This window comes from Miniopterus natalensis, chromosome 1 (genome assembly GCF_054644295.1).
Source record: "Miniopterus natalensis isolate mMinNat1 chromosome 1, mMinNat1.hap1, whole genome shotgun sequence".
Classification (NCBI taxonomy): domain Eukaryota; kingdom Metazoa; phylum Chordata; class Mammalia; order Chiroptera; family Miniopteridae; genus Miniopterus; species Miniopterus natalensis.
In genome coordinates this window covers 137719322-137746535 of record NC_142081.1, presented here as the reverse complement: position 1 = coordinate 137746535, position 27214 = coordinate 137719322, and the positions used below count along the sequence as shown (strand labels likewise).

The window sequence follows — 27214 nt, the reverse complement described above, 5'->3', positions numbered from 1 at the left end:
TATTTACATTAAATGAAAAAGAGTAAGGAGCAGTCTTTGAGCCAGTAAAACCATCAATGAGTGATCTTCACACCCTCATAATCTCCATCAGTCCCCCAGAGCTGACCCCCAAACTCACATAAGCTGAGGAGAAACAAGGTGCTTACCTCACCAAGAGCAGGACCCTAATTTCCAGCAGTCTTATTAGGATTGCTGCCTGTCCAACCTTCATTTAGAAAATCACTTCTAAATACCTTTATTTGGTTACGTATAATTCTAAAGTTATGTGACCGCCTTTTCCAAAGGCCAGGATAAAACGCAGACATTTTAATGAGATCAACACAAAAATGTTCTGAGTAGCATTAAGAAGAATCTTATAATGAAAGAGGTTTTTTTTGTCATTCATTTATTCATTCACATTCATTCAGCAAGAAACAAATAAGTACCTGTTAGGAAATATTAACTTCCAAAGACAGAAAACCGAATCCACACTAGCTTAACAAACAAAAAGGACTTATTAGCTCCTTTAATGTCCAGAGGAAGATCTGGCTTAAGGTAGATTTTTTTTCTGGTTTAACAGTATGCTTCTCTCCATAGAGATAGTACTTTACCCTCACACTGGCTAAGTGTCTGTAGAAGTTCCAGATTCACATCCTCATACCAGGAGAGCTCTTCTGCTCCAGCATTCACTGCTGGGAACAGCCCAGGCCAATGGTCCATGCACTGTGGCCCAAGGCATGGAAATGCTGAGTGACTTCACCAACAAGTGTGTGTGCGTGTGTATGTGCATGCACGCATGTGCACATGTGTGTTGTGTATCCATTTGAAAATCTAGCACTGTTAAGATGAGGGAAGGAGAGACGGAGGCATCTGGGGCAGCAGACAACAAATGGAGTGGAGAACATGTGCTCCACTCCATGGGAGATAAAAATATGAATGAATGAGAACTGCTAGTGCTCTCAAAGACCTCAAAGGCAGAGCTGAGATAGATGTAGGTGTTCCCTGAACACCCACACACCGATGTGCTTTCACTACAGCATTACCTAACCTCGATGCTGCAATCAAAGTCTCATGGGAGAGAGCAGAGTTACGTTGTGCATGGCTCCACGGGCACTGACGCCCTGGACTCACAGCTCTTACGTAATGAAGACAAATCCACATACACACGAAAAAGCAAAGAAAGCATTGGATGAGAAGAGGAAAAAGCTAGAGCGGCCAAGGTATTAATATCTTTTATGTGAGTATATCTGCTACTTTTCTGTTCGTTTTAATGAGTTCCTCATTCTGCACTGGGGAAAGAAAATGAAACATAGCCTTCCTTCCGAGAGCTGCCTTCTTTTAAGATATTCCCGTGTCTTTTACAAGTTCATTTGACTTGTCTCTCACTTGGAAACTATCACTGTGGTAGAATGAATAATGGCCCCCAGAGATACCCCTATGCATCCCTGCAACTCTGAATGTTACTTATATCCGGAGGGACTCTGCAGATGTGACTAAATCAAGGATTTGGAGATGGGGGCGATTACCCTGGATTATCCAACTGGGTCTGATGTAATCACAAGGGTCCTTATAAAAGGGAGGCAAGACAATCAAAAAAGGGAGGAGACAGAACAACAGATACAGAAGTTGGAGTGATGCACTTCGAAGGTGGAGAGGGTGGACCAGGAGCCAAGCAATGCGGGTGGTCTCTACAAGCTGGAAAACACAAGGAATCGGATTCTCCCCCGGAGCCTCCAGAAGGACCCAGTCCTGCCAGCACTTAGCTTTTTAACTCCTTGGGATTCATTTCAAACTTCTGATGTCCAGAACTCTAAGAAAATAAATTTGTGTTGTTTTAAGCCACTAAATTTGTGGTAATTTGTTACAGCAGCAAATAAAGCGAATGCAACCATACTACCTTTTCCCCTGCTTCCAGGCTCACCTCTTCGCCCTCTCCCTTGCAGCTACCTTAGAGAGGTCTATATATAATGCAAATCTGTTTGCTTAAAGCTCTTCACAGACCCTCTCAGAGTCTGTCCAACTTCTTTTACAAGTTGCCTTATTTCTCCTTTCACAACCCTTACCGTTCTTCCTCCTCTTGTCTCCCCCCACCCCTTGTTTTTCACTCTAGGCTCTGATCTTTTGCACATGTTCCTCTGTCTGGAAGCGGGTGCCCGCCTTACCCTGTCTGATAAATTCTTTTCTTTCAACATCTTCTGAGCTATGAAGACTCCAGGGACAGAGTCGATCGCCCCCTTTTCAATGTTCCCGTCGCCCTCTCTATGGACCTTGATGATTCGTAGCACATACCATCTTTTGTTGACATTGTGCCGCTTACATTTCTGGCAAGGGCTGATCCTAGGCAGGAGCACTGGAAGAGTCCAAGAAATTTGCCAAAGGCATGGGTGATTACGGCTGTGTTACCCCATCCTGCCCCCAGGTCTCCAGCGGGCCATGCAACCTCTCCTTTCCTTCATAGTGCAGATGGGCTTCAGGGTGGTTCTCTGGGTTGCCATTTGCCAAACAGGCCTACCCCTCAGCCCTAGGCTTTCAAGCCAGAGAAAATGCTGCAGGAGAGGCTAGGCCAATGGATATCCTTGATTTGAGCATAAGCAAACCTCATAAGGAGGGACACACATACAAGAAGAGCAGGCCCAGCAGGGAAATCTTTTTTGGAAGGAAAGGTAGACAAGAATTTCAAATCCTGGGAAGTTTGTTTAAGTTAATACAGGGTGGGGCAAAAGTAGGTTTACGGTTGTATGTGAAACACAGGGTTTATTCTTATATTATTATTCATTATTTTCCACAAAACAACTATAAACCCACTTTTGCCTCACCCTGTATTTAGCCTTTAACTAATGGTTTCAAAGTACTTTGAACACCTGCCTCCCCGCCACCACCACCACCACATGAGCGTGGATGTTCATTCACTCTTGCTTTCCCCCCTTTCACGTCTCCGTTTCCCTCTTCCTCACTTCTGCTTCCCAGGATTGTCTCCAAAGCAAACATCTGCCCCAGCCTCTTATTTCAGGGCCTGCTTTTAGGAAAACCAAACTAAGGCATTGTTTAAAACCACATGGCGACTCCTTAGGGACAGTCATGACGGTTATGACTTCATTACGGGGATGGAGATAAGAGCATTTTTCTGCCCTTTCATTTTGAAGTCCCACCTCCTGTCCTATTCATCTGGTAATGGAGAGGGTAGAGAACACTCTGCTTCTCTTTCCCTGGACTGGCAGCAGCTCCCCCTCCAAGGACAATGTCAGTCTGCACTCCCAAATTATAGCACCCAGAATCAAGCCAGATCAGATAGAACACTAATATAAGGCTATCTAATGCAAACATGCCATTAAAAAAAAGACTGTTTTCTATCACTCTTGGACTTGACCTGTGAAACTTTCAAAAAGACACATGGAAACAATCACAGTGAAAAGATGTCATGCATTTTTGGAGCAAAGCTTATTTATTCAAATTATCTTAATAGTTGGACCCCATCACGTTAGAGGATTTTAGAGAAACTCTCAGGTGTCCTTTTCAAAGTGGTGGATTTCTTATTTAATTATTAGTGATATTGTTATTTGGTAGAGAATTTTGTATGCTTCACTGGAGGTGTTTCCTATTGAATATGCAAATTGAGTCTTTGGAGGATTCCAAAGCAGTTCTTGGTAACCACAACTTTTCACCATTTCATGGGAAGGCCAACTACATGTAAAGAACCGCAGAGGCTTTGTGTTTTACTCTAAGGCAGACTGGCCTTGGTGAGTGGGAATCCATGTTGCTGAGTCTATGCACAACCTCCATCTGCTACTATGGACACTTTTTTTCACAATCCCATTGGACAATGACAGGGATGCCTGGGTGATTGAACCTGACCATCAGGGGGAAATTGGTGTTTCTAGAAAGGCAATCTTTTCCATTGATTCCCTTTAGAAAGAGGGATTATATAAAGAAGTAGTTTGGGGAGGAAAAAAAAGAGAGAGAAGAAACAAATTGAAAATCCCCAAATAGTCATCATAGGTTAGGAATCTCAGAAATATCACAGAGCAATATTTTGGGGATAGTGAAGAATAAAAGCAGATTAGTGAATATATGAAAGGACTGAGTGCTCAGTTTTATCTCTCCATCTTCTCTCTTTCTCCTTTTTAAAAAATTCTTATCACACCAAAAAGAACATAAAGTGGATGTGAGGCATGAGGGTGCATGGTGAAAATCAGGGAGCCCGCAGGGTGTGCTAAGGGACCAGATGTGAGGGGACCGTGGCTCTCTGCAAAAGTTCTTACTTTCTAAATCTGTACTTCCTGCTCCCACAGTCCCATTTCCACTTCAAATCCTCTATTACTGTTGCAATTTCCTTGTCTCCAGGGGATGGAAAATGAACTCTGGATTTCTATTTTCCTTAGCATAGCTATTTATTTCAGTTCACAGGTGATATTGTTATTGGTATAAAAAGAGCAAGGATGCATAAGTCAGCACTTGGTGGCCAATGTGTCTTTATGTGCAGGTCAGTATTACCTAGTAGAATTATTGTGTGTTTGTTACTGTGCCACTTGGGTGAGTTTTCCTTATTCATATTTTTGTGCCTGTCATTGACTGATCAACTGTTTTGCTTTTGCTTGTGTGGGAAAGGAAGGAACTTTCTTCTACCCTCCTAGGTTTTTTCACTGGGCTGTCTAATAATTAAGTCTAAGTGAGACAGGTTCACAAGAGAAAATAACTAAATTTAATTATATACGTACACATGGGAACCCCACATACATGAGAGGTTCAGAGACAGAAAGTCAAGATAAGGTAGCTCTGGCGTTCTGAGCAAAGGATAAAGCAAGGTGTCTTGAGGCTTCTGAGGGGAGGAAGGGCAATAAGAAGGAATTAGGAGTTTGTCCTGCCATACAGAGAGGTCAAAAAATGTTATCTCTGACAGCCTCATAATGGGCAAGGCCCTTAATTCAAATTCTCCTAGGTAGTTAAAGGGGAGGCAGTAGTTTCTCTTGAGACCCCAGGGTCACTGTTGACTTTAGATCCAAATAATCTGCATACCACAGAGGAACATCTGTGACTCGTTCTGAACCCCTATACTTGCAGTAATCTAAAGCCAATTCATCAAAATAATTGTCTTTACAACATTTCACTAGTAGATTTGACCATCTATGTTAATTGATTACTTTTTTATGCCTCTTACTCCAATCTATTTATTATTTTTTCTAAAGATATTCCATTTATTCATCTTAAGTATGCTCAAAGTTCCAAGTTAACAAAAAGACATTATCCATCTTAAAATAACATCCCTATTATGACACAGAACAGACAAAACTTTGAGAAAATACAGACCTAAAATACCTATTTTCAGATAAATAGGGAAAGAAGTTTCAGGATTTAGGATTATATGTAGTTCAATTTTACATAATCATATATAATGTAGGGATCAATTTTTATAAAAAGTTCCTCATGCTCTAGAGCTTTATTATTCATAAAGTGGTCTGATACCAGCAGCATCAGAATCACCTGGAAGCTTGCTAGAAGCTCCTAGAAACGGTGACCTCAGTCCTCACCAGATTTACTGAAATCAGAATTTTCATTTTCATAAATTTCTATGAGATGCACATGCTATGAAAGTGCGAGAAACACTGCAAGAAAAAACCACCTTAGCAATTGTACTATGCCACGCTCCTAGAACCCTGCTTGGATTTTGCTACAAGAAATTTTATATACCCATATAAAGAAATCATGGTATACATGAATGATATAAATGTATATTTACCAATATAGAAAGATGATCATATAATTAAATTTAAAAAAATATATAAACATTTTATATGGTTCCTTTTTTTAAAAAAAAAAAGTATATATATAAGTTATATAGAAAAAAGTCTACTCCAAATATAAATGGTATGTGGGAGAGGAGATTACAAATGATTTCACGTCACAGTGAAGATGTGTAGGGGGGGCCCACAACCCTGAGATCGACTAGTTGTATCACGATCACAGCATGAAAAGCGGCCACTGGGAGAGGGCACTGGAATAGCATCCTGACACCTGACACTTTGCTCTCCTTGCATGTAGGGGGGAGCAGGGGCAGTAACCATGCTGGCAGTAGGGCTGCTGTCGCATGGGGGCGGGGGGAGGCAGTCATATGTGTGGAACTCAGGTGACATGCTTTGGTGTTTCTTGGCACTCCTTGCATGACTGCAACTGTGAAAGGACTGGGGCTGCAGCCCTGGCCTGGGGAGGGCGTGGTTTCCAGGGGCTCACACTCCTTCGGATTGAGGGTGTGAGTCTCACGACTGCTAGGATGTCCAGAGGCGACAGCTGAGGGTGAGTGGAATTTCCACGGTGAAGGAGGGAGATGAGAAGTCCCAGTTGTGGGCCTGAGGTTATTTACAGTGACAGGAGCTGCAGTTTGCTCCACTGATGTCACTCTTCTAGTATCCCCTCAGGAAGAGAGGCCCATGGAGGAACCCTTGAGGAGCTGCTCCCCCAGACGCGTGGGGAGGTGGACCTGGGTCCCCAAACCGGTGCACTTGGAGCCGTGGGAGCTGCTCAGCTCTGCTTCGGGAGAGGCCCTGGGTGAGAGCGCAGTGTCCTCAGGATGCACTGCGGCCGTGAAGCTGGATATGCTCCCTCTGGGAGCTCCCGGCCGGTGGCTGAGGTCGGCGGGGACCGCAGGGCCTGGTCATTCCTGCCCAGCACAGCTCCCCTTCCTGGGCAGCCAGGCACTGGAGCTCCCCGAGCTGGCAGAGGCTTGGCAGAGCTGCACCCCCGTCTCCACCGGCGCTTCCTACTCAGTCCACATTTCCAGTTCTTCTCCTTCCGTAGGTGTCAGACCTGAAAGTCTCTCCTGACGACTCCTGTTTCCTTGCTCTCTACCCTTTATAGGAGTTACCCCTATAGATCTCCTGCACTTCTAACTACCTTGGTGTTAGATCCACCTTGGGACTCCCTGGCGTCCCACAGGATCCAAACTGACACAACCTCTCTTTTGAGGCCAGAGAAATGAGGTGGCTACCAGGACATCACACACAGGTACATTCAAGAAGGAGCCACTTATTTCTGTATCTCTCTTACTAATTATAAAAAACTCACTTTTAGGTAATGAAGAGAGGGGAATGGATTGAAGAATAAAGTCTTAGTTTTCTATTATTTTGTACTTGGAAAACAAACACAGGCATGGGTTTCTGCTTCCTGCCTTGAGCGTCTATACCAGCTCCAGGGAGGGGGAATGTAAGGGGTATCTCGCTCTCTAGAAGCAAACCACAGAGGCCTCTGTTCCCTTTCCTCTTTGCCAGCTTTGGGAACCAACCTCAGCATTATCCAGCCAGGGCCCAGAATCCGTTAGACTTTTAGAAGAAAAAAGTGTTAATAATGAGGCCTTGACTGTTTAAAAAATATGTTTTTACTGATTTCAGAAAGAGGAAGGGAGAGGGAAAGAGAAATAGAAACATCAATGATGAGAGTCATGGCTCGGCCGCCTCCTGCACGCCCCCTACTGGGGATCGAGCCCGCAACCCAGGCATGTGCCCTGGCCGGGAATTGAACTGTGACCTTCTGGTTCATAGGTCAATGTTCAACCACTGAGCCATGCTAGCCCGGCGAGTCCTTGCATTTTTATAGCATTTTTATTTATGATGAACTAAGAAAGGAAGCTTTTACAATTAATTTTTCTCCCAACATCCATCTCAGTTGTTATGAAATTGCCATAACAAAATTACCTTTTTATGCAACAAAGAACACAAAATTTAATAACTGTTAGGAAGGGAATAGAGGGACAGTGATAAGTCAATACTAAAATTCAAATTTCTTCCAGTTATTACATTGCCCTCCAAGGGGCTGATATCTCACGGTACCAGCATGCAATGAAGAGCCTCTTGAGGTTCCCTGTTTCCTTGTGTCTGGTTAGAAATGTGTGTGTGTGTGTGTGTGTGTGTGTGCGCTCTTGACAGACTTGATGGTGAGAAAAGGAAGGTGTTTGGTTCAAAGTTAATTTATTACCTGACAGGTAAGTGACTTGCCAAGGTGACATAATCGGAGTAGACAAAGCTCAGCCTCCTGACTGTGAGCACAAGGCTTTGGCTCCTGCTGCGGCTCCGCTGCCTCCTGCGGTGTTCCTGGTGTACTCCTTGTTCCCTGGCCCAAGTCCCCGCAGGATCATCATTAACCTAGCCCCGGTTCCCTGCCAGAGGCCTGGATTACTCATTCACTTTTTAACATTTGCTGTATGTGACTTTTTCGCCCCCACATAACTTTGATTTTACCACCCAACTCTTAATATTCTCTGCAAAAGAAGGGTAAACACTTTGCTAGTAAAAAATGTTTGCTTTACATCATCTTTTATTTTATTATAGTCCATAAATATATACAAAAGAAATCGTTATAGAATTTATATTTTAAGGCACAAAGTTTCCAAAGTTAAGGAATCTATTGTACTTTGCTCATTTCAAACATTAAGACATCAGAAGTAAAACTGGCAACATAATATTCAACTTAAAGCTTTAATTTAGTAGAATAAATTAAGTACATTCAGAAAGTTCAAGTAAGGAATTAACAGGCTAGAGGCTGAACTAATAATCCTGACATGGTTTGATCGTCACTAGGTTTATTCTTACTACTCATTTACCTTTTTTATTGACCAATCCATATGGAATGTAAATTCTACCTTTAGAGAGTACAGAGATCTTTTAAGAAGGCATTCCCATTAATTCTCTGTAACTCAGGACATTTAACTTGCTTTAAAACACTAATGTTTCATGTCTTGAGCCTCTTATTGAGCAGTGAATGTTTATCCGTGCACAGTCCGTTTTTCTTCTGGCTGGGATTGTCTTTCTGGTCCGGGGCACCCTCACTGAGCAATTCCATGTGTGCTTCCTTAGGCATCTGCAAGACAGGCAGCAAGTCCAGTGGTCTCCACCTCTACCAGCCCAGCCTCCCAAGGGCTGATCCACAGGCTGACACACACACACAATACATGGGGGAACACAACAACACAACACAACACAACACAACACAACACAACACAACACTGCCGTTCCTCCCTAACCCGGATAAGTATCTTCCACAGACATTTGAAATGTGATGTCAACATAAAATCTGGAACTCTAAGCCAACATTTCAGAAATGGGTTAACTTCGCTAGCTCCAAAGTAGGATTTTCTGTGGTGAACCCCTTTTATGGAAGCTCCTTGTCAATGCTTGCTCAGTACTCACACCTGCGATTCTGTCCTAGACAGATTCTGTCTCCAACAGCAGGTAATCATTGGTTTTTAGAATTGGTTTGTGCTGTACCAAGAGACAGAAGCAGTCCTGTTAGCAAATCATTTGCTCTCATTCAAGCTGCCTAATGTTTTTCAATGAGAAAAAGGACTTTGCTGACCACACTGGATGTGCAGGAGGGCTCAAGGCACTGATTGTCCCTTTATGCGTCAAAGTCATAAACAAATTATGTAACAAAGCCTCGAGTTTTTTGCTTTACTGTTTCCAGACCTGGGGAGCTCTTTCTCACACCCTGGCAGCTCAGGGAAAGAATGGAAAGGCCCTCTGCTGGAAGGACACCCAGTGCAGAAATTGGGCCACTGGGTCCCTGATGGTTCCCAGACTCCAGAGGCCATTCGAAGTGTCGACTTTAGTTCACTTCAGGATCAAACTCTGGCATTTGGAGCCACGCTGCTACTGCTCCTGCTGATTTTACAGAGTGGTGTGTGGGAATCTGAGGCAGCCCAGGCGCTCTTCAGAGCAAACAAGAAGGTGTTTAGGATAGGTAATTACCTCTCAATAAATTTTGGAGGCCCTGTTTACGGGCCTGAGGGCTGTTGGTTGTTATGGGAATGATCCTATCAGAACGGGTCTGTGGATTATTCCTTTCAAGCAGCCTGACACACACCTTGAAATTTAATTGTACACTTAAAATTGTACTATGCCAACCCTAACTAAGGCGGGTTTTATGCTAAAGGTCATTGTGCAATGTTTTTAAAATTTGTATTCCTTTTTCAGAAATCCCTAAAGTTTCAACATTTCCCCTAAAACAGCTGACTCTTACCTTTGTTCTGCTCAGCGTCTTCTCAGAGATGGTCACACCCGCAGTGTTGCTTCCAATGGTTTCTTCTAAAACTACATCCAGGAGAGCACAATAGAGAAGACAGAACATAAATATCTCGAAAAACCCTTTTGGTATCTATAGGAATACTCTTAAGAATAGAGAGGTAAATGTGTTTTTAAAAAATGTGTCACCATGCAAATGGCTGTTTTTAAGCTTTTCTTGTAGCGTTTCATCATTATTTACAAGTGGCACGGGAGCTTGTGTGAACTATGCCTCGATCACTTTATTCAAAAGAAATTCCTCAGCCCATCATCGATAAGGCTTAAACTCTGAGATGACTTTTAAGTAACAATGATGGACTTGCCCCAGCCTCTCCTCTTTCCACTGCCTGATCCTTCAAAGGACCAGAGGACAGGCAAGTTGTGAGGAGTGCTTGCCAGGCTTGGGTGTCGGCATACTCTTGATCCAAAGGCAGTGACTTATTACAAATAACTTGTGCTGACTCTCAAGTTCCCAGACATTAATTATCTATTTTGTATGCTACATTGGTTCCTAGCCTTGTCTTAACCCTAAAAGACTGTAAAGGGAGCAGAGAAGTTGAATCTTAAAAATATAATTAGAGCAACAACAAAAATGCTACAGCGCTTTATGTTTTTCAACATGGTTTACTTCCTAATATCAATTTATGCTCATGACAGAAAAATAAATCAACCTAATTCTATAATATAGGCAAACAAAAGATAAATTCCTATAACAGGCTATAATTATGAATGACAAACGAAAGTCCTCAAAAATTAAATTGCAACAAGTGAAATACAAAATCAAATGATTCAGCATACGACAAATGACTGTTAACCTGCTGACTGTGATTTTATTAATACATTTTGATTTAATTGAGTTCCAGCTGTAGTTACTGTTTTTCAGCTATCTTTTCCTAGTTCTAAACACGAAGTTAACACTCACTTCTGCCCTCCTTCACTTCTGCGGTCATGTATGACCAGGCCAGGCCAGGCCAGGCTTGGGGTGGAGAGCAGGGGGTGTGAGGGGCAAGGAGGCATCTTAAAAATCTGTGAACAGACCTGTTAGAATCTCATCAAGTTGGTCCACCAAAAACTTAGCATCTTCTTCCGTGAAGCACATGGGCGGTTTTATTTTAAGCACATTTCTGTGCGGCCCGTCGGCACTGAGGAGCACTCGCTTTTCTTTCATCCTAATGGGGGGCAGGACACACAGTGAGCACATTGAAATGCCAGCCAGGCTCTTTAGGAATAATGCGAACGTGGAGCAGTTTCCTGTTCCCCACTCCAGAAGCCCAATTTATAAACTGCGTGTGTCTTAAACTTTCCTTATTTGGACAGATGGGAAGCAGCAAAAGCAGCTTCAAGAGGGTGGGCGCCCGGAGCCCGGACACCGACCACCGACGGGGCGGGGGGGGGCATTTACTTGTAGATAACGTGCTGAGCTTCGGCCGTGGCGGGGGTCCTGCTCTGAGGGTCTTTCACGAGGTCAATCCCGATGAAAAGGCCAACACCCCTGCGCGAGGTGAAGAAACAAAACTTGACACATCTGCTAACAAACATGCATTGTCGCAAAAAACTCAACACGGTCCCCAAACTTCAGCTGAACGTGAGGCTGAATGTGACTCCCTTTAAGGGTAATTGTAACAGACTAACTAATCCAAGAAGCCAATCCAGGACCCACAGCCCTTTCTAGGTTTGGAAGCAAGTTACTTTCTGGCATCCAGTTTTCCTCCCTCACTTCATTGTAAAAGCAAAAGGCTTAAAAACAGCCTCTTCAGGCTGTTTAGTTTCTCAGGACACTTAGTGATGATAAATGTTATATATATGCAAAATATCAAGTTTTCCTGGATATCATTTAAAATACTTTTAAAAGATAATTTAAAGTTAATTTAAGTCCCTTTTCATTTTTTTTGGGTGCTGAAATGATCCCAGCTTTATCTTTTAAAAAATTATAAAAGATATATGCCCAAAAGTTAACAGTTATTGATGATATCGGGGTTCTAGATCAAGGATAAGTTTTGTTTTTCATGTTTTCAGGGTTTTCTAGATGTAGTTTTATGTAATTTATTTTAAATCATAAGCTGAAATACAAGCTATTTTCATTTGGAAAAATGAATAACTGCATAACAGCATCATGGTAAGCTCACCTGATATCTCCTATCAAAGGGTGCTTGGCCTTCTGTTTATTTAGTAGCTCAGTAAGGTAACTCCCTACTCTTGTGGCATTTCCTTGAAGGTCTTCATTTTCAATTACATCCAGGACAGCCAAACTAACAGCAGAAGATACTGGATTTCCTCCATACTTCAGAAAAAAGAAATGAGAAAATGTAACAGTTAAATTAGTGGTATTGCTTCATCTATGAGAAAGTTGTCTCATACATAAGCGAGTAAAGATATAAATACCATACAATTTTCTCTTGTGATATTAATTTCATAGATTTAGAACACAGCATGATCCTTTTCATTCAGGATTAAAGGAAGATGCATTCCAAATTATATTCTCCATGCTGCATAAGGACTATCAGAAAATGTGTTGGTTCACCCAAACAAAAAATAGACAATGTGTTGGGAATTAAGGATTTCAGAGCGTGGTTCAGTGAGGGGGAAATGGGTTTCTGCCCTTGAATAATTGTGTGACAACAGCTGAGCAATGATATTTTCTCCAAATAATTAATGTCCTTAGATTTGAATCTTACTTTTAGCTAGTACACATACTGTACAAACTATAATAATTTTTCCAAGCTTAAAGCTAATTAGTTTTTGGGGTAAAACCAAGGAAATAAAATTTCCCAAAGATAAAAATTTAGTATCTCCTACGAGAGCCATATAATATTTAGAGTACTCAATCATCTAAACAGAGATATTTTGGAAATTTAAATATAATAAACAAAGAAATGATATAATCTGTTAATGAAGTATTGTAACCTCTTGAGTTTAGCAGGGCAGCCATCTATTAGTGGAATAATTAATACGAACATTGAGAAAGGGGGAGATACAGAAGGAAAAAAACAAGAATTATGTCGGATAGAATGAAACATGGCTAGATTGAAGTTTAGCTAGCGTTCTGGGGTGGTTAGCTGGTAATACTGAGCTTTCATCTTTACTAGATAGGCAAGAAATGTAAGAACAGATATTATTTTACCCTCTCAGCATTAAAGTCAGAGACCAAGATATACCGTATTGAAATACTCCATCCCAGAGTTGCTGAAGGCTTCTGCAATTTCTTTGGTTGTTACCACGCATGCCACTGGGTGGCCGTTGCCCATTGGTTTCCCCATAGTGACGATGTCTGGAACAAAGTCTTCGCCATGCATTTGGAAGCTCCAGAAATGCGTCCCAACTCGTCCAAAGCCCACCTGAACTTCATCAGCTATAAACACACCCCCTGCTCCGTGTACATATCTGAAAAGCAAAAGGACAATCTAATGCCTTCAGGTCTCGAAGAGTCCCCACACCCACCCACCCACAAAGATACAGATTATTGAGGACTTAAAAAAACGTTGCTAACACGCAGCCTGGAATCTTTGTTAAAAACATTTCAGTGCTGAAAACCCCTAGTGACATCTATGTTGTCATTGACTTTGAACTACGACCACATAATTTCCCGATTAGATCTATTCTGTGTTGTTTGGGTTTGTGCTGATTTAAGCTCTACGGCAGTATTTTAAGTGGGAAGAGAAAGAAGAGAACAAGAAGTAGTGTTTAGCAGGATTAATCTTCAAATTTCTACTAACTGGTAAGGCTCAGGCACCAGCCAGTGAGACAGGATGTCAGGCCTGGGGCCGGCGCAGGGTCCTGGAGGCCCCCCTGCTGGACCATGTGTAAGCTCTTTATTTTATGGATCTTGGGAAGGTGAAGGAATTCCAGGAATCCTGGGGTGGCAGGAACTCCAAAGTGGCCATTGACTAGCTAGCTTGGAAGTTCTTCAATATTTTAACAACCAGTATGGCCCTACAGAATTGCCATGGTGCCCTCAGTGTGACCAAGGGTGCCCACGTTAAGTACATACTCTGCCACTTTCTGGAAGTAGCCTGCTGGAGGAATTACTTGTCCGCCACAACTCTGCATGGATTCAGCAATAAAGGCAGCAATCTACACAAGAGAAGATGGGGTCAAAGTCCATTAGGTCCCCCTCATACCACCTAAAAAAGAGGACTTCTTATAGAGCAGGTTTTTAAAAAATGGCTGGGAATGGATCTGTGGCAAGTGGCAAATGGGCCATTTAATTATAAAGAAATTATGTCTATAGTGAAAATGCAAGTGGTCTGAAGCATCAGTTTTTGAAATTCGAGGGTGTCAATGAAACTACCGTGAGAAATGGAGGAGAGGGTGCTATCCATTTCTTTACAGTTAATTTAAATGCAGTGTTTTCCTTAGGACCAACTGAATAAGACTGATGTTTTTATTAGTCTTGAGATGAATCTCTAAAAAATTACCCAGATTCTCAACACATTACTGTGGTTCCTATTCCTCAGCTCGGTGAAACGGGACTGCCTGGGCCTGGAATTTGCACTACTGAGATGGGAGGGGGACACGAGGCCACACACAAGTTACTGTGCCATATTTCTAATTCTTGCCCTGAACCAGGCCTAACTCAACAGAATTAGGCAATTCATAGTAGGAACTACAGAGGAAGTGTTCTATAGGCTAACAAAAGAGTAGAAAATAGATAACACTGAGTGAAGAAGAGAAAGCATAGAAATATTGTGATATGAAGTCAAGAGAACTTCTTAGTAACTGTAATACCTTAGCTTAAGTCCTTCGCTTTAAACTATTTCATTTATCAACTGTAAAATGCGGTCACTGGACTCAAGAGATTTCTTCTCTACAATTCCATGAATTTGTAAGCACATCTAATATTCTGAAGCATCCATTTTATATTTGCTCATTGCTTTCAGCGTTGTTAACATGATGGCATCAATTGAAAAACGATTGAATGCTAATGTACTAAAAAAATTATCCAGATCCTTTTAGCAGCAAAAAGACCATATGATCTTGGAAACTGAAAGTGGTTTTCCTGGAAGCAGTGCTCACTGTTTATATAAAGAGGTAAAGGCTACATTTGAAGAGGAAAAGTGTATGAAGCTCCAGTCCACCTGCACAGGTATAATAGAGGAAGGGATGAAAGTCAGGTAGGTTGGGAAGACAAAGAAGAAACAGTTAAGAAATGCAGCCCTGGCTGGTGTGGCTCAGTTGGTTGGGAATCATCCAGTGCACCAAAAGGTTGCAGGGTCGATTCCAGGTTGGGGCACATACTTAGGTTTCAGGTTTGATCCCTGGTTGGGGTGCATGCCTGAGGCGACTGATCGATGTTTTTCTCTCACATCAATGTCTCTCTCTCTCACTCCCCCATCCTCTCTCTCTAAAAATCAATGAAAATATATTAAAAAAGGAAATGCAAATGACACTCCAGTCATTAAGACAAAAAGTAATTGAATGGGAAAAGCAAAGGCTTCATTTTTATCACAAGATTTTTTTAAATCCTCACCTGAGGATATATTTTCCATTGATTTTCAGAGAGATGGGAGAGAGAGAGAGAGAAACAGCGATGTGAGAGACACATGATGGTTGCCTCCTGCATACGCCAGGGCCAGGGATCGAGCCTGCAACCAAGGTATGGGCCCCGGCCAGAATCAAACCCGGGACCCTTCAGTCCGAGGGCAGATGCTCTAACCACTGAGCAAAACTGGCTAGGGCTCAATTAAGACTTTTTATTGCCATGTCCATGCCTAAACATTTTGAAAAGCAAAGCAAGTGTCAGATTTCATTTAAATGCCACATAAGTAACCCTCAAATGGGCTGAGAATTTAACGGTAAGCTGAAAGCAGTAGGATGAAGACTGAGAAACAAAAAGTCTTTTTCCCTCTGAAGGATTCTGGTTCTGTCTTAGAAGTCCAGGCCCAGGTTGGAAGAAACTTTTTCTTCCCTAACTTACCCAAGCTCTGCAGCTTCAGGAAAGTTGAGGCAGTTCAAGGGAAGCGCCAAGGCTCCCTTGTGGGTCTGGAGTCTGCACTGGTCCTGATGTTCGGGGGCCGCTCTGCCTGTTCCCTTCCTGTTACCCTGTGGGAGCCCCTGGCGCTGCTCTGTGCTGGAATGATCTGTCCCTGGCCCATCACCTTCCTTCATTCTCTCTCCCCTGTCCCTGTGGCCCAGAGTCTGCATCCCACTGGGAAGGTCAGAGTTAGACCCTCAGTTTTGGAACAGGAACAGCGATTGTATTTCCAGGATAAATAAAAACAGTCTTAGAGGCATGACTATAATAATGCACTTTTGGAAATATGAACCAAGTGAAAATGAAACCAGAGAAGAACTGAAGGGCATCGAGATCTAATTCTTTTCCATCTGTCTGATGTATCGCAATGATTTAAGTCCATTTTATAGAAGATGTTAAAATGTTTCCAAAGCTGTAAATACAAACCTTCCTTCCATTCTTATGAGCTTCTTCGATAATTTTCTTCACTTCATCTGCATAAGCTCTGGCTGGGTCTGCATGGTCTTCTCTATATTTTCCTCTGTAAATATCTGGAATTGGTGCCTGAAAACATCAAATAATAAGAGTTTCTTATGATTTGCCTCTTGGACAAATGAGCCTTTAAAATTTGGCATTTCCCCAGAAAAACATATTAGAAAGGTGACCATGTGGATTCAAGTGACTCTAGGTTCTTTTCTTTTTCTATAACATTTCTGAATTCTGTGAGTGCTGAAATCTTTTCATTGTGAACGGGAGCTTGGATTAGCTTCTAGACCCTTTACGTCACAACAGCATCCCTAACCACATAGGGACCAAATTCAAATGAACAGTGTGATTATATCATTTGAATATTTCAATGAATGGAAAATGTATTAACTACTCTAGATTGAAAATAAACTAACATTTATCAATTTTATAGCAAATTGTAATCATTCAGAAAACTTGAGTGCCTTAGCACTGCTTCCAGATCTTGACATTCTGAAAGAAGGTATTGATGATTCTCTTGAGAAAGTCTACTGCTCCATAATTAAACTGAATGAGTTTCACCAATTTAATTGGTTTATTTTATTTATTTCTTTTACTCAATAAATATGTAATAATTTAGCATAGAGCAATTTACTTTTAAGACAGTCATACCCACTTAATTCAACTTTGAGTTTCAAGCTGGCATCTGTGATGAGCAACAGCTATCACTACCACTGTATGAATTTGCCCACTGTGGTACTCGTCAACGGATTTTAAACCACATCCTGTCATTAACTAGCTCTTTGACTTTAGCAAGTTACATACTGCTCTAGATCTTAGTTTCTTTTTCATGGTTTCACTTTGATAAAAGGATTGCACTGGATTATCACTAGGCATTCTCCCAGAAATAGCATTCTCATTCTTGGATTCTAAAACACTTACCACGTGCACAAATTCTTTCTTGACATCTTTGCCCTTTCTAAATTTATATGGACTAATCTCAATTAAAGATGTTAGGTGACCATGGTAAGCACTGAAAAGAAAAAAAAACACAGTAAAGAAAATTGTTCAAAGAAGGGTGTTTTTCTAGCACATGAAGAAAATATGCTGTTTCCTAGAATCTACCTCTAGAGAATCTCTTTCACTGGTCTGGCATGGAACCCGGCATTGACATTAAAAAAAAAATTCCCCAGGTAATTCGAAAGCACAGTCAAGGTTGAGATCTTCTGATCTAGATGTATAAGCAACTGCAAACCAGCAAGAAAAGGGTGGAATCCAAATTTTTTAAAATGGCAAAGGATATGAACAGTAATTTTCAGAAAAGAACTCACAAATGCATAATTATGTATACAGAGATACTCAAACTCATAATTAGAAACTTGCAAATTAAAACAACATTGGTATCATTTTATATCTATTAGACTGGCAAAAATTAGAAAAAATTAGAAAGCAGCATGCTATTAGGTTTTTGTGAGGATATGGAAAAATGAGAAATTTCATGCACTGCGTAGTGTTGTAACCATTTTGGAGGTGGATCTGGCAGTATTTAGTAAATTAGCAATGTTTATAGTACCCCTATTTCTGAGTGTTTATCCCTAAGGAATTCTGGGATCCCAGCCAGTGTTGCTCAGTGGTTTAGCGTCCTCCCATGAAGGTCACCAGTTCGATTCCTGGTCAGGGCACATGCCCAGGTTGTGGGCTTGATTCCCTGTAGGGGGAGTGCAGGAGGCAGCTGATCAGAGACTCTCTCATCATTGATGTTTCTCTCTCTAATTAATAAAAACATATTCTTAAAGGGAGCAGAAGAAATTCTTGGAAAGGTCCATGAGGACTCATGTGCAAGGATGCTCTTTGCAGAGCTGTTTGCGGTAGCTGTAAAGGGCAGTCACAGTATCCATCACTGGGGGGAGTGATATGTGATAGTTGTAGATGTGCTGTTCCCTATGGCAGCCACTCCCCTCATGTAGCTACTGAGCACTTGAACTGCAGCTAGTCTGAATTACATGTGTTGTAAGTGCAAAACATACATTAGATTTTAAAGAAGAGAGAGAGAGAATGCTTGATACCTTTTCTAATGATAACATGTGGAAATGACATTTTGGATAGAATGGCTACTAGAAAATTGTAAATTCCCTATGTGGCTCAAATGATATTTTTAATGGGTCAGCACTGAATTAGAAGCACAGATGCGCACTCATCAACATAGAATCTTGAAACAGTGTTGAGGGGAAAAAGTCAGAAACAGAAAGAGATCTATAGCAATATTTGCAAAATTAAAGCAGATGCACATAAAATAAGATACATTTTACAAAAATAAAAGATATACATTAGACACATTAGAATAGTTGTTTATAAGTGGGAAAGAACGGGAATTAAAGAGAACCAAAAAATCAACGGTGGTAGCCACCCTGCCCCCAAAATGCCCATGTCCTAAACCTCAAAACTTAAGAATATGTTACATGGCAAAGGGGACTTTGCAGATGTGGTTGAATTAAGGATTGTGAGATGGAGAGAGAATCCTGGAGGGTCCAATGTAATTACAAGTCTTTATAAGTGAAAGGAGCTAGGAAGATGGTGCTCAGAGACTTTGGTGGTGACACGAGGAAGGAAGCAGAGGCTGGAGTAATAGAAAAGCTGGGACTGAAGATAAAGGAAGGGACCATGAGCCAAGGAATGCAGGCGGCTTCCGCAAGCTGGACCAAGCAAGGAACAGATTCCCCCCTAAAGCCTCCAGGGGAACCCAGACCTGTTGACACCTTGATTTTAGCCCAGTGAGAACCATTTTGGACTTGTGTCGCACAGAACTATACGAGAATAAATTTGTGTTGATTAAGCCACTATGTTAGTGGTAATTTGTTACAGCAACAATAGAAAACTAATATACCAACCAACACATAAAGAGAGAGAAGCCTATAGAGGGCAAGAAATAAGGTGCATGCTCGATGCAGCCCTCTGTGTCTGAGATTAGTGGGGTGGAGAGGCAGAAAAAAATTAAAAGAAAAAATCTTAGTAAACATTGAAGTTGTTAGATTTCTTATTTGAAATGTAATAAATTCATGTTTGAGAGGCAAAATTAAACAGTGACTATTAACGGTCATAAACTAACTTTTACTTGGCTTCTTGATTTCTTTAAAATTTGCTCTAAATTATTATCTTTTAACTCAATTATAGTGCATAATCACAATAGTGAGGTGAATGCTTGGATATTTAAGAAACTAATTGTAGTTTTATTTTGAAAAAGATTGAGTTATACATGTAGTGGCTCAACAAATAGTTAATGTGTGAAAAGCAAGCCCTGATTCATGCAAAGCCATAACCGTAGCAGCCAATAGAGCCTCCCCTCTTCACAGGTACTTGGATGGAATGAAGTGTCCTGCCGGCCTAAACTGGCCTTGGTGACCTAATACACGTAAAAATCACTGTGCCATAGAGCCACCCTCCTCGACATGTGCTCATGGTATTAGTATGGGCAGGGTAAATATGATTTTGTCTCTGAAGGAACTTATTGCTTAGAAATCTCGTGTCCAAGGCTTACTGGTCAAGAGTGATCACATCTTGGTGGCCCCTGAACTGCCGAGCCAGGCGTAAGGCTAAGTCATTGGCTTCAGATCTGTAAGATAACACAGAGGGAACCATGTGATGTAAGCTTTTTAAAAATATTTCAAACTTTTAATTAAATAGTTGTAAGATTCTAATTACAGTAGTAGCCCTTATCTGAGGGGCATGCGTTCCCAGATCCCAGTGGCTGTGTGAAACCGTGGATAGTACCGAACCCTATCTCTACCGTTTTTCCTTATACATACTTACCTATGATAGTTTAATTTATAAATTAGGCACAGTAAGAGACTGGCAACAATGACTAATAATCCAATAGAATAATTATAACAGTATACTGTAATGAAAGTTATGTGAATGTGATCTCTCTCTAAAATGATCTTACTGTACTGTATTCATCTTTTCACTCTCTTTGGTATCTCTGAACTGTCACCGCCACCACCCTTTGGGCTTTGGGGCCATTATTCAGTAAAATCAGTGCTACTTGAACACAAGCCCTGGGATATCCTGGGTGATCAGACAGTCAATCTGATCACTGATAGGGCTACTAAGTGACTAATATGCAGGGAATATATACATTGTGGATACACTGGGAAAAACCACGATTCATGTTCCAGGTGGGACAGAGACAGATGGCGGGAGATTTCATCATGCTACTCAGAACGGCCCACAATTTAAAACTTATAAGTTGTTTATTTCTGAAATTTTCCATTTAATATTTTTAGACCGTGATTGGCAATGGGTAACTGAAACTGCAGAAAGGGAAATCTTGAATAAGGGGTGGGAGCATTGTACTCAGAAATGTATTAATGCGTAAGTTGAGTTCCTCTCCTTCACCTTCAGTCTTGCCCCAGCAACCTCACTTGATCCTTCTAATGCAAGTTCCCCAGATGCCCTCAATAAAGGGTGAGCCCCACAGAAGGAACAATACAAAGGAAGGGCATGCTGCCCATTTCAGCCCCATCCGTAGGTGATTAACTTTGAGGACACTCAGAAGCCTGCCTTACACCTGATCTCCTTGGGAGAAATGGGAGTGTGGGGTCCATTAACTTGGCTACTAACCTCTGCTGTATTGGCCCACTATTGAATTAGTTTCTTATCTATAAAGTGAAGATCATTATTTTTCTATCTGGTTCAAAAATCTAGCTATACTACTCAGACACAGGGGAAGAAAATAATCATTTGTGGAATGCTTTCGGTCTGCTAGACATCACGCTGAGTGTTTTGCTTTTATTTAGTCTCATAAGTATTCCAACAGGCAAGTATTACCATCTCCTTTTTATGAATAAGGAAACAGCCTCAGAGAGGGTAAAGTGACCAGAATAAGTTCTCACAGATAATAAGAGGTGGAGTTAGGTTTCAGACTGAAGCCTGTTTAACTTCGAGATTATTCTGTGTACTATCCCAGGCTCTAAAGCCTCCAGCCATTTTTGAGGACAGTGTTCTTTGGGGCGAATCTCTCTTTGATGGTATAGGAGTCTTTAGCAGTAAAAGTCAATTATTATATTTAGTTTATTAAAAGCAAGACTGCTTTATAATAAAATATCTTAATTCTTTACAAAGAAAAAAGAATGATCTTCTGGCTAAAAATTTGCTTTGAAAATATCTCATTGAAAATAGAAAAGTGAATTACAGAATCATATAATCAAAACTTGACAGAATTTCTAATAGCTAATTTTAACCCATGAATATATACATATTTAATATATAAATTAAATATATATTTTAATATCATTTTTAATATATAAATTTATGCTGAATATACATGCTTCTTCCCAATACAACATTGCATTGTGAGCTTTTCACATGCCATTAGGCATGTATTTTGAAAGCATACTTTTTAATGTCTGCACAATATTTCATAGAGTAGATATATAATAATTTGAATTTACCAAATTTAAAAGTTGGAATGTATCTGTTCACCTCAATTTTTTCCTCCCTTCCTTTATGTTTGTGTTGTGGAAATATGTTCAATTGCCTAAGAAAACAAATCATTCAAAAATCTTACAAAAGCCCCCACTCGGCAGCTCAGTTGGTTGGAACATCACCTTGTGCACCAAAAAGGTTTTGGGTTCAGTTCCAGGTCAGGGTACACACATAAGTTCCAGTCGGGGCCAATAAGGGAGGCAGCCCATCAATGCTTCTCTCTCACATCAACATTTCTCTCTCTCTCCCCCTCTCTCTCTAAAATTAATAAACATATCCTTGGGTAAGGATTAAAAGAAAAATCTTACAGCCCCACTAGCATGGCTCAGTGGTTGAGCTTCGACCTATGAACCAGGAGGTCAAGGTTCAATTCCCGATCAGGGCACATATGGGGTTTGTACCCAATCCCCAGTAGGCAGCTGATCAATGACGCTCATCATTGATGTTCCTATCTGTCTCTTCCTCTCCCTTCCTCTCTCTCTGAACTCAATAAAAACAAAAAGAAAAAAAAAATCTTACAAAAGTTATAGCTTGTTCAGTAGAACTCTTTCTTTGCTAAATTTCCTCATTAATGTTTTGAAAGAACTAAGCCCATGGATTCGTTAGCTACTTACTCTACCACTGGACGAGGTGAGTGTCATTTGACTAGTTAGGTTTTCTCACATCAACACCAGACTTGAATATTTTCTGCAGTGGATGACCTAATTACCAACCCTTTTGGGATGCTATAGGGGTCCCTTCCCATCTTTCACTGAGGAAACCACGGTAATGAAAAGTTGAGTGGCACGCACATTACTCATCGGGCTATCGGTCTAGGCTGTGCTCAGAAGCCTTGGAACATGCTGTCCGGTGTCCTGTCCACAACAGACTCATGGAGTAAAGCACAGGGACCAGAGTGGTCAGGTCCCCAGTGTACGGTCACTTAGCAAAGGGCAGCAATGTCAGGAAACCTTTAGACATCTGTGCTCCACCACGAGTCAAAATGAAAAGGTATGTGAGAGCGAGTGAACAGAGAGGTTGCTGGAAATGAGCGGGTGGGAAACCCAGAAACATACCCCGAGTTTGTAAAATAACAGACAGAGAGTTTCTCTGGCAGGGTCGCGGTGAGGCGCTTGGCGTACTCCACGATGTTGTCGTGGAGGAATCGAGAATTTGTATTTAGCAGTTCCATCTGTTTCATGGCAGCTTTGACCACTTCTGGGTGACAGTGTCCCACTAAAATTTAGGAGACAGAAGCCAAAGTAATAAGTTACAATGCTAAACGCCTGTCAAGTGAGGGGGATTCTGAAGCAAGAAAACCTAACAAAAGTTGAGCTGCTTTCTGTTCCACATTTCGCTGCGACTTTTCCCTGCCGGGACTACCGGCCCCGTCCAGCAAAGGAACCGCAGCCTCGGTAATCCCGGGGACAAATACCAGCTGTGCCAAGTCTGCCTTACTCCATAAAGGTATCCCTGAAGGCACAGCAAGACAGGACAGTTACCATGGGCGACGTTGTTGATGCAGTCCAAGTACTGTTCACCTTTCTCGTCAAACATGTACTGCCTCTGGGCGCGCACTATTTTGATGGGATCCGCAGCAAAGAAAATTTTGCACGAGGGCCTAGAAATAATGAAAGGAAACAATCTAGTCTGCTAAGGCTGCTCAGTGTTTTTCCTTCTCAATGAAGGTCACGATAAGTGGAAAATTACAATTACATAAAGAAAAGGGAAAACACAACCTGGGTGACATGCTTTTTTTTTTTTCATTTCATATCAGCCTGGAACCTTTTATCTTAATCCCCCACTCATGACACTGCTCACATTTCTTATTCTTGTTATATTAAATTTGCCATGTTTTGACGCTATTTAGAGGCACATAGATCAACTCTGACAGCTCTAATTACATGAACCAATAACTAATTTTCCTTAGGAAACTTTATTCTACCAAGAAAAATAAGAAAAACCCAATTTTTTTTTTTTTGAGGCTTACTATGTGTCAAGAACTGACAGATATTACAAATATCTCATTTAATTCTGCCAACAATTACACGAAATAGGGGTTATCACTCTCATTTTTATAGGTGAGGAAACTAGGGCACAGAAAAATTAAGACATTTGATTAAGGTTACACAGCTAGTAAGCGAGAAAACCAGAATTTGAAAGTAGGTAGACTGTCTTAGGCCATAGCCCAAGTTAATGCTTCTTGCTTTCTCTCTCTCCTTCTAACCTAATTTATATAAAAAAATTAATAGCACTAAAGGCTAAATACAAATAACTTAGTGTTAAATACTGTGAAGGAGATTACTTTGAGTGGTGCTTGTTCTGTATCCAATGGATCTTCCATTCTTAAATAATAAAATCCAATTATTCTTCTAACCCTTTAACCCACTCTTTTGAGCATAATAAAGTCATCTATATTTTTGGTTATTTGGATGACTGTCTGGAGTATACATTTTAGCAATGTAGAAACAAGATCGGGTTTCCAATCTTGGCTCTATGGACATTTAGAAACTAAAACGGCTTCATATGTTATTTTTATTTTGGTAATTTTGCATGCACAAAAAAATGCCACACACATTAAAGGTCATTTAGAAGGCAATTAAATCCCTACATATTAAATTGATATGCAGTTCTTTAGAAAGTATTTTGATTATTGTGAATAGGTCACCTGAAATTTTAAAAGTGCCTAAGATGAAGCATCGGCTGCTGAAGTAAAACTAATATTTAATGTGAATTTCTTATTGGTTCATGCTCAGCTGTTAGTTTATGCCTAAGAATTAAAATCCAGAGAAAGCCTTTGTATAAATGTGGGCTGAAAACTGCAGACTTCACCTTCCCTTGTTATATAATGTACTTTCCACCTTGCCCCTCAGACTTCGGGTAAAATTCTCCTCCAGTCAGCTCACGGCTACATTCCTCGTTTCACAGAATTTGTTCTGCTCACCTCAGAAATCATTAGGTTTTCTTTGGAACCTAACTACACAGGAGTGAAAACTCCCAGACCGAGTGGTGACCACAGAAAGGAAAAGGGGCGATCAGGTAACCAGGAGTCTATTTTGACGGTACAGCAGGGCTGAGAGAGTCCTAACCCTGGGCCTCTCTCATGCCAGCCCGCTGCAGCGCTTGTTTAATTACTTGTACACATTGCAGATCCTTGATTTTACAGGGTCTAGGGGTCACGAGTGGCCCCAGTCATCATCCTTTTTCACGTGTACTTAAAAAAAAAACACACCTAAAAAACAAACCACACAAAACACCACCACCACCAAAAAAACCATATCACACTCATTCATCTCATTTGCTTGCACCTGTGAAGCTGAACGTTATCTCTACTTTCACAGACGAGGAAATTAATTTGACAGAGGTCACACCGGTAACAGGAGACCCTACCAGGATTAGAGGCCAGGTCCCACACAATTCAGTCCCGGTGCTCACGGCTCCCCAGCATATTACCAAGCCACTTACAGCACGGGCCAAACAAACGCGCACGCGAGAGAACAGCGCACTTTACCCTGAAGTGAGGGCCCCGTCGGGGATACACCCAGGTGGGTAAGTAGCATCTTACCCTCAGACTGCGGTTTCAAAGTTTTTCTACTCGTTGGGTTAACCCTTTACCTCTGAACCAAGCACGCAATGAGAAAAAGTTCACTTTAAACAAAATGTCAGAATTAGTTTGCTTCCAGAACCATCATCAAAAAAGATTTCTGAGTTTATAGTTTTGAAAACCGTTCGAGTTGGTGGGAGCGGCAGAGAGGTACCCTTTTGCGTCCCGGCGCCCAGCCCTGGAAGGGCGAACGTTCTTCCAGGGCCATTAACCGTCACAGGGCAACTCCTCCGGCCGCCCCGCAGCCTCGCTGTTCCCCCGGGACTGCAGAACCAGAGCCGTGCGGGCGCGGCCGGAGGCGCGCCTGCGGGAGGACCGGCGCGGGAGAGGCGGGAGGCGCCCCTGCTGGAGAGGCGCGGGGAGGCGGCTGGAAGGATCGCCTGCGGGAGGATCTGCGCGGGAGAGGCGGGAGGCGCCCCTGCTGGAGAGGCGCGGGGAGGCGGCTGGGAGGCGCCCCGGCGGGAGGGGGCGCGCGTGCGCCGGTGCGGCGGGCTGCGCGGCTCGCCCTCGGCCGGCAGCGGCTTTAGCGGAGCCTCGGGTTGCGCTCCCCGCTGGCCCGCGCCCTGCCGGGCCTGGCTCTCAGCGCCCTGCACTCATTATCTCCCCCTCTGGGCGCCTTCCCTCGGGGCTGGGGACCCCTTACCCGATGTGCTTCCTCCTCAACGCCAGAGTGTCCTGCTTGCTGTACAGCTCGCACATGGTGGCGGCGTGGCCAAGCGCTCCCGGGGTCCCCCTCTCCTGCCTGCGCCCCTCCTCGCGAGCCCACGGGCTGCCTCAGCGGCCGGCCTTTCCTCCGGTTATCCCGCGCTGGGTCCCCTTGCCCTGGGCTTCGGAGGTCAGTGGTGGCATCAACTAGCTGGGGTCATCTGCTTTTAAGTCTCGCCCTGCCTTTACCCTTCCCCAAGCCCCACCCTCCTCCGCCCGGTGCCTGCTTGGCAAGTCACTGGACTATCCACTGGTTCGCCACCCACCCCCTCCCCCAGCCTAACTGGCTCCTGTTCCTTCCCTGCTGATTCTCACTTCCCCTCCCCATCCCTGTTTTTTCTTTGGACTCGCCTTTTATTTCCCTATCCTTGCCTTCGCCTTTCTTCCTCCTCTGCCTGTGAATTCCCTCCTTCCCACTTTCTTTTTTGTTTCTTTGTCTGTGTGCATCTCATTCTTTCCTTTTTTAAAAAAGTTTTTGTTGTTGTTTTTGGTTTTTTTTTTGGTTTTTTAGGGAGAGGGAGAAACATTGATTTGTTCCTGACAAGGGGATCGAACCTCGACCTTGGCTTATGGGGAGGTCGCTCTAACCAACGGAGCTAATCAGCCAGGGCTCTCATTATTTTCTTGTAAACATTCAAAGATAGGCATCCTTTGCAGATACCAAGACTGAACAGAGTATTCCATTACCATAACTCAAGAAAAGTAACAAGTCTCTGGTATGGGACACCTTATGACACCACTTCCACCAAAAATAGACACTGCTCCATCTTTCAGGCCCTAACCCACCAGTCCCTCCTACCAACAACAGATAAGAGGAACTTCATAGCCAAACACAGCTGGTTTGTTTGTTTTTTTAACCCTTGCCCCAGGATATGTTTTATTGATTTTAGAGAGAAAGAGAGAGAGAGAAACATTGGTGTGAGACAGACACATCGATCAGTTGCCTCCCGTAAGTGCCCCAACTGGGGATCGAACCCACAACCTTTGGTGTATGGGAGGACATTCCCA

At 42.2% G+C, this 27214-nt stretch overlaps 1 protein-coding gene across 2 annotated transcripts; it reads right to left on the bottom strand.

Annotated features, from left to right (window-relative positions):
* Positions 1 to 8276: 8276 nt before the first annotated feature.
* Positions 8277 to 26200, bottom strand: ETNPPL (ethanolamine-phosphate phospho-lyase). Of its 2 annotated transcripts, none has more exons than XM_016209463.2 (13): positions 26145 to 26200; positions 23400 to 23518; positions 22974 to 23133; positions 19973 to 20047; positions 17380 to 17470; positions 16420 to 16536; positions 14011 to 14093; positions 13178 to 13403; positions 12149 to 12303; positions 11425 to 11514; positions 11061 to 11191; positions 9982 to 10052; positions 8277 to 8823 (listed from the first exon to the last, which is right to left on the bottom strand). In XM_016209463.2, exons 1-13 carry the CDS (start codon positions 26198 to 26200, stop codon positions 8695 to 8697), a joined length of 1503 nt encoding a protein of 500 aa, XP_016064949.2. In that variant the 3' UTR covers positions 8277 to 8694. The 2 variants fall into 2 exon arrangements, with proteins under 2 accessions (XP_016064949.2, XP_016064950.2); XM_016209464.2 differs by having other exon boundaries at positions 22974 to 23115.
* Positions 26201 to 27214: the final 1014 nt, after the last annotated feature.

Coding starts and splice junctions, on each gene's coding strand:
- ETNPPL (XM_016209463.2), bottom strand. CDS start 26,200: ATGTGCGAGCTGTACAGCAAGCAGGACACTCTGGCGTTGAGGAGGAAG. Junction 20,048..22,973: donor TGTTATTTTACAAACTCGGG/GTATGTTTCTGG, acceptor GTTATCTTACAG/ATCTGAAGCCAATGACTTAG. Junction 14,094..16,419: donor CTCATAAGAATGGAAGGAAG/GTTTGTATTTAC, acceptor TCTCTTGTGTAG/ATTGCTGCCTTTATTGCTGA.